The sequence below is a fragment of the Plectropomus leopardus genome, chromosome 11, assembly GCF_026936395.1.
Source record: "Plectropomus leopardus strain MGB_pleo_1.0 chromosome 11, ASM2693639v1, whole genome shotgun sequence".
NCBI lineage: Eukaryota > Metazoa > Chordata > Actinopteri > Perciformes > Serranidae > Plectropomus > Plectropomus leopardus.
In genome coordinates this window covers 26,776,235-26,784,160 of record NC_142186.1, presented here as the reverse complement: position 1 = coordinate 26,784,160, position 7,926 = coordinate 26,776,235, and the positions used below count along the sequence as shown (strand labels likewise).

The 7,926-nt window shown below is 43.3% G+C and overlaps 1 protein-coding gene across 1 annotated transcript; it reads left to right on the top strand.

Moving 5' to 3' along the window:
• Nucleotides 1–37: 37 nt before the first annotated feature.
• On the top strand, nucleotides 38–7,839 carry cyp11c1 (cytochrome P450, family 11, subfamily C, polypeptide 1). The gene is made up of 9 exons (XM_088084470.1): nucleotides 38–906; nucleotides 1,046–1,201; nucleotides 2,088–2,302; nucleotides 4,067–4,270; nucleotides 4,392–4,573; nucleotides 5,271–5,437; nucleotides 6,746–6,824; nucleotides 6,922–7,137; nucleotides 7,567–7,839. The coding sequence occupies exons 1-9, from the start codon at nucleotides 575–577 to the stop codon at nucleotides 7,675–7,677; spliced, it is 1,662 nt and encodes a 553-aa protein (XP_087940596.1). The 5' UTR covers nucleotides 38–574; the 3' UTR covers nucleotides 7,678–7,839.
• The last annotated feature ends 87 nt before the right edge of the window (nucleotides 7,840–7,926 follow it).

The following is a 7,926-nucleotide window of genomic DNA, read 5'->3' as shown; positions in this document are numbered from 1 at the left end:
TGAAGTGATGGAAACATGACTCTCTCTCTCTCTCTCTCTCTCACTCACTCACTCACTCACTCTCGCTCTCTGTGTGTGTGTGTGTGTGTGTGTGTGTGTGTGTATGTATTCTTGTATTACTCATATTGTGCGGTTATGCTGTTCACACAGGCACATTGTTGGGACTCCTATCTTTTGGGGACAAAGTGAAAGTCCCTATAATACCAATCATTAAATTTTAGGGTGAAGACTTGGGTTAAGGCTGGATGAAATTAAAGGGACAGGCAAGTAGTGGTTAGGGTTCGGGGAAGTCTTGAAAAAATGAATTGAAGCCAATATAATGTCCTCTGAAGTGATGGAAACACAGCTATGTGTGTGTTCTGGACCAGCCTGACATCTGGGCTCTGTTGTGATTCTCTTGAACTCTGATCTCCACATCCATTAATCATCGTCTGCTATCAGTTTGTCAGAGCAATAGGACACATCCAAGGATACAAGGTTGAGGATGACAGTGGGAAATAGTCTGTCCTGCAAACACGGCAGCGAGCGGTGTCACATCTCTTGATGAGACAGATGAACACATCTCGTTTGAACCATGAGGAGCATGAACATCCAAGTGCCCGTGACTGTCAGAGCATGGGGCACCAGTGGGTCCAGAAATCTTCTTTGTCGTGTCACGCCACACAGAGCTCTTTGTGTGACGGCAGCGGAGCCGGTGGCACATGGAAAGTTGGAGGAGACAAAAGGAGCTGAGAGCACAGGTGTTAGAAAGAGAGGTGTGGATGGACGAGTGCGGAGCTTTGAGGAGATCCCTCACACAGGGAGGAGCGGCTGGGTCAACTTGGTGAAGTTCTGGAGAGAAGATCGCTTCCGGCAGCTCCACAAGCACATGGAGCGGACCTTCAACACCCTGGGTCCCATCTACAGGTAGCAGGATGATTATCTTACCTTAAGTATTACACTGATTCTTAAATAAGTAGAGAAAGTACTGAACATCAGTTTCAAAATTTTATATTGCAGAAGTGCAAATAGGTTTACTCTCGAGTCTTTCTGTGTTTTTGTGAAGAGAGCACTTGGGCACCCAAAGCAGCGTGAACATCATGCTGCCGTCTGACATCGCTGAGCTGTTTCGCTCAGAGGGCCTGAACCCACGACGGATGACCCTGCAGCCCTGGGCAACACACAGAGAGACACGGCAGCACAGCAAGGGAGTCTTCCTCAAGTCAGTAACACACACACACACACACAGTCACACACACAATTTTGTATATGCATGTGTGTCGTGAATGTAATGCACTTGTCAAAACTGAAAATCTCTAATGGTGCCTGAAAGGTTATCTAAATAATTTACCCCAGAAATTATGCATGAAAGAGGCTTAACTCAGTGTAATGTTGGAATGTCTCCACAAGTTAGGGAAACAACTGTGTGTGTGTGTGTGTGTGTGTGTGTGTGTGTGTGTGTGTGTGTGTTTAAGTGCATGTAATCACTTGTATCATCGTCTTCTTGCTTGTTCAATCAGTTGTGTAAAGTATTCAATTTTACCCATGTTGATGCCACTTTTAAAAGCTCTCAAAAATGGAATATTAATGTGATTGTAGCATTTTTGAAATTATTCTGATGGCATCATTTTTGTAAGTAAAAAAAAGAGAAGGTTCAAAATCTTATATCTAAATATTGAGATGGTATCAAAAAAAAAAGACTACAAATGATGCAGCAGTAAGATTAGTCTCATTTTGTGTCTCTTTTAGTCTATTCTTGCTTCTATTTAGGAGGACCTTTTAAATATCTGGTTCCAGGGGCCCATTGTCTGATAATGTGTCCATGGTCTTAGGTTTTGGCCAAGTGTTGCAGAAATAATGGATGGGTAAAGGTACAGTTGGGTAGACATTAGGCATCAAAGATGGGCTTTGTTTAGGTTCAGGTTAACACAACAGGAAACAGGTGCAGTTTCCTCTCTTCTTACTGCATATTAAAGTAACGCACCAGCACGTCTACAGCCTCCAGAAAGGATGTCTGGTTTTCTTTCTATAATTTCTTTGTTTCACAATGACTGAGCAGAAGAAAGCGGCTCGACCTTAATGCCCCGCTCCAAATCTTCTCTCCACAGGAACGGCGAGGAGTGGCGAGCTGACCGTCTACTGCTCAACAAGGAGGTGATGATGAGTGCGCCTGTGAAGCGCTTTCTCCCCCTGCTTGATGAGGTCGCCGGGGATTTCTGCCGAATGCTGCGGGCAAGAGTGGAGAGGGAGGGGAGAGGTGGGGAGGGGAAACGCATCCTGACCATGGATCCCAGTCCCGACCTCTTCCGCTTTGCACTTGAAGGTCATCATCTTCAGTCCTCTTTGACTTGATATGTATTCTCATGTGTGATTACCGTTGTTTTATTTACACACCATCGCCACAGAATTCTGGCGCCTTTTCTATCCAGGAAAAGTGTAGAGAGGTGTAAAAGGACAAGGGCGTTATGGGGACATCCCACTTCTGAACTGTCAGGTCTCCTTTTCATCCAGCTATGATTGACATTAAAGTCCTGGGGGAGGGGACCATATGGATTAATACCACCTCCCTCTTTTGACAGGTTTTCATAGCTGAGTCACAAATGCTGACGTAGGCTGTGACAGCGTCTCACGTCAGAGGAATTACACAATGTACAACATCCCCTTTTTAAAATCTAAAAAAATCCTAACATTTCACTGCTTTAGCTCTTTCTGTATTTAATCAAAAAATATTCTCGCCTCTTACAAGAACTAAACCTCATTTTAACCCGAGGCTGATCTGTCGTTAGCATATTACAGATGTAGGAGGTCGAGGAGAACACCTTTAAAAATAGAAACGCCAACAAAGACGATCAAAGCTCCCGCATTCTTTCAGCGGGTCTGCTCCTTTCATGAGCCTATCTGCAACATGCCACATTCACAAGTGTGAATGCTTGTGTGACTCAGCGTGCTGTGTACTTGTATGCATCTGTGTGTGTGTGTGTGTGTGTGTGTGTGTGTGTGTGTGAGAGAGGGAGAGCAAGAGAGGGGTGAATAGTTGATGACTTTGAGTCATGCTACTCTGCTCCTAATGGGACCACATCACACGAAGCCAGGTGCTAAGCCGGGATAGGAATAGAGCTGCAAGAAATGATTCCAGTCAGTGATGCAGGGTTAATGTAATACGACTATGTCTGATGGGTGATGGATGTGAGGTTGTTCCTCTGAGCAGGTTCATGCACATTTTTACCCATCGTTTTCATGACTTTGAGGCAATTTTTTAAGACCATACATTCTTGGAAACGAGGGTAATACAATTTTAAATGACTGTATTTTGTATTTATTTTACTGTTGATTTTTTAAGAAAACATACCGTCCAAACTGGCCTGTAGGTTTGGAGGGCACATTTTCTTTTAAAAATATGGGCTATTTTTGATCCTTAATAGATTTTTGGTGATTTCTAAAGAGATGAATGGCTTTTTTTTTCCTTCAAAAATGATTGGCAATTTTTAAAGAAAACCATTTTGTGATTTTGTGTTTTTTAACATTTTAAATAATAGATTTTTTTTCTTAAAAAAAAACTGGTGAATCAACAAAAATGACACCATTTATTATAGCCAGAAAGTGTTATTGTACAGGTTTGTGGAATAAAAAAATCAATGCCTTTGGTTATACTTTGTTTTCCAAAACTTTTCCAGGGCTGGAAATTTGCATTTGCAAGTTCTACTAACCCCACCCCACCCCCACCCCAGAGGTCTTCTTGACTGTCTGAACCCTGTCTGATGCAATTTATGCTCTCAAAACACCAAACTGTCTTTCTGTATGGAGCTGAATTTGAAAAACACAGAATATTTTCTTGCAGTCATACTCACAGACATTTTTGGGGCCTCATTTTACAATCCATAGGGCCATGTAATCCTGCAAAGCTTAAATTTAGTGCATGAAAAAATGAGTCAGGATGTTTTTATAATCGGCTTTAAAAAATGTCAACCTGGAGTTTATTATCCAGTGCAGCCTTTACTAGTTTAAAACATTTTTAAAAAACAGGGTTTCAACTTGTTTTAGCCTCAGTTCAGCTTGTTTGCTCACCGCCATGTATCTCTCACTGTAGCCAGTTGCCATGTGATCTACGGGGAACGTATTGGCCTCTTCTCCTCATCTCCCTCTCTGGAGTCCCAGAAGTTCATCTGGGCTGTAGAGCGAATGCTGGCAACAACACCCCCGCTCCTCTACCTGCCCCCTCGCCTGCTGCTCTACATCGGCGCTCCCCTGTGGACCCAGCACGCCAGTGCATGGGACCACATCTTCACCCATGGTACGAACACTCACTGGACTCCTAAATTTATAAATGAATTTAGTTTCTCTCTTCAGTCTGTTTCCTCCTGCACTACTCCCATCTTACCTGACTCAGTCATTCTGCTCTGATCCTCTTCCAGCGGAGGCGAGGATCCAGAGAGGGTACCAGCGCCTGTTTTCCTCCCAGTCTCTGGGGTCGGAGGGTGGAGCAGCTGGAGGCCAGTACACCGGGGTTCTGAATCAACTCATGGAGAAAGGGCAGCTGTCTTTGGACCTCATCAAAGCCAACGTCACTGAGCTGATGGCTGGAGGAGTCGACACGGTGCGTCTGCTCGTGTGTTGTATGTGTGTGCATGTATTATTCATGGTGTGGGGACTGGCTTTCCTTTTGGGGACAAAATGCAAGTCTTCATAATTCAAATCATGAATTTTTGGGTGATGGCTTAGGTCATGGTTTAGGGTAATTCCTGGAAACTAATGTAAATCAATGTAATGTCCTCTGAACTGATGGAAACATGACTGTGTGTGTGTGCATGTGTACATGTAACTCATGTCATGGGGACACAAATCTGTTTGTACAGTCATATTGTGGGGACTGGTCTCCCTTTTGGGGACAAAATGCAAGTCTTCATAATTCAAATCATGAATTTTTGGGTGATGGCTTAGGTCATGGTTTAGGGTAATTCCTGGAAACTAATGTAAATCAATGTAATGTCCTCTGAACTGATGGAAACATGACTGTGTGTGTGTGCATGTGTACATGTAACTCATGTCATGGGGACACAAATCTGTTTGTACAGTCATATTGTGGGGACTGGTCTCCCTTTTGGGGACAAAATGAAAGTCTACATAACTTGAAATTTTAGGGGTGAAATTATGGGTTATGACATGGGTAATCCCAGGAAATTAATGTAAATCAATTCAGTGTCCTCTGAGGTGATGGAAACTGTGTCTGTGTATTTGTCTTCTTCCCTCACCCTAACTGCTTCCGTGTCACCTCTCATCCGTCCTCTCTGCAGACAGCAGTGCCCCTGCAGTTTGCTCTGTTTGAGTTGGGCCGTAACCCGGAGGTGCAGGAGAGGGTGAGGCAGCAGGTGAGGGCGTCATGGGCTCAGGCCGGTGGGGATCTTCAGAAAGCCCTGCAGGGAGCACCACTGCTGAAAGGCACAATCAAGGAGATACTCAGGTACATGATGCTCAGGACACATCCATCTGCTCACGGTTTAACTGTTTTAGGGCCAAATCACCTCTGCTCCGTGTTGTGAATATATGCTCAGAAACCAACAAGGAATCACATGCAGAGATTTTTTTTTAGCTTGAGGTTGGGTTTTTTTGCATGTTGCCCCAGAAGCATAAACTGAAAGCTTTTTCCTGAGCTTTCTTTATCCGTGAATGGAGTTTGCTCAGCTATCAAGGAGACAGATTTGACATGTGAGCTCAGTATGATTCCTTTCCATAGCACTTTTAGGACCCTCTCATCCGTAGTTTAAAAGTTAAGCATGAGAGTTCATTCTTGTCCTTGGAAATTGTAGTTTGATGAAACAGTGACAACTTGAGGTCCACTTACACGTTTTATTGGGACTTTTAGTCATATCATTTGGTCTTCATCAGTGGATGGACCGTGCTTATTTGTCCATAAGATGGGATGGTGATATGTCCTCCTCAATATTTAGAACAAGTACATTTTTTTTCCCCCGTTGAAAACATTAACGTAGCCAAGGACTTTTGTTTTGACAAAATTTCAGACATTTACATCACAATGTGATTCAGAAAAAGGACAAATATTTGTCCTTAGGATGGGGGCGGTGATAAGTCATCCTCAATGTTTAGAACCTGTACCTTTTTTCTCCTCCATTAAGAACATGAAAGTAGCTGAGGACTTTTGTTTTGACAGAATTACACATATTTACATCAGAACGTATTCAAAAATGCACAAAGATACTTAAATGTACACCAGAATGCAGGAAATCAACCTGCCAAACACTGTGTTTCATTGATGTCCCAGTCGATTTTGAAACAAAACCTACACCACTGCTTAAAGTAATTAAGATTTCATCAAGATAGGACCAAACGATAACACAAGAATGCAAGACTAACACTGATACTATGCTTTAATGGTGCAAATTCCCAAACAAATGTGCAATTAATCAGATAACTAACAAGCGGCTGATATATAGTGAACCAAGAACATTTGTTGCATCCCTACACTTCACTGGCTAAGATGATGAATGTAAGAGGAGAATAAAAAGTCATTTTTTCTTCAGATCAATAGAGAATCATAAAAAAAAAAAATAGACTCTGAGCTTTGGAAAAGATCTCTAAGAGTCTTTTTCTTTCTGCACTGTTTTCATCAGCAATAAGAATTGATTTGCAGTAACCCCTGAGTTTGGTGTTGAGTCAGAAGTCAAAGATAACATCTATAACACATAACTCTTTGTGTGTGTGTGTGTGTGTGTGTGTGTGTGTGTGTGTTTGTGTGTCTTGGTTGTGTCAGGTTATATCCAGTGGGAACCACAGTGCAGCGGTATCCGATCAAAGATATTGTTCTGCAGAATTACCACGTACCTGCCGGGGTGAGACTGAGATCAGACTGTGACTCAAACATGTTCAGGGACATTTAGTGCTCCGGCTGACATCGGTGTGTTTCATGGTTATCGACTCTCCCCTCAGACGATGGTTCAGGCCTGTCTTTACCCCCTGGGAAGGAGTGCCGAGGTGTTTGAGGATCCACTGTGCTTTGACCCCAGCCGATGGAGCAGCGGTAGAAAAGAAGGCCAGAAAGGAGAGGAGGCGGGGGCGTTTCGCTCCCTGGCGTTTGGGTTCGGGGCGAGGCAGTGTGTCGGGAGGAGGATCGCTGAGAATGAGATGCAGCTCCTACTCATGCATGTGAGTATTGACAAAGAAGAGGAGGAGGAGGAGGAGGAGGTGAAAGACAAATGATGTGATGCAGGAAATGGAAAGACTGATGTTGAGTTATAGCAAGGGACGACAGAAAGAAGATCAGACAAGCTGTAATTTATAATATAAAATATATAATCAATATATTTATAATTGAATCAATGCAGTAAAAACTTTTCACTCTAAATGGTTGAGTAGAAGTATCAGGTGGCATAAAATGATATATTACTAAGTAAATCCAAATAGCATACCCTAAATTGTACCTCTGTTCCAGCACTGCTGCTGAGTATAGCATGTGATCCCTCTTAACGTCTGCTGTGCTCCTCCTCTCCCACTCTGTCTTCACACCTTCATCACCTCCTCCCTCCTCTGCCTCCTTTTATCCTCCCTTCGTCTCCCTCCTCCCTCTCTGTCTAGATCCTGCTGAGCTTCCATCTCAGCGTGTCGTCCTCAGAGGACATCAAAACCACATGTACCCTCATCCTCCAGCCCGAGACTCCGCCAAGGATCACTTTCAGCCAACTCTGACAAACACACACACACACACACACACACACACACGCACACACACAAAAGAGATTCGTGCCATCAACAGTTGACATGCACACAATAACGCCTGTTTTAATCTCCAAACATAACAGCCATATTCCTGATGACACTCACTGAAGCTTATACTGAGCTTTTTATTGCATCCTCCTACACTTTGCATTCAGCCCAAATATTCATGAAGCTGATAAATAAAGTATAATTCCCTCCGCATGTTGTCTTCATTGTAGC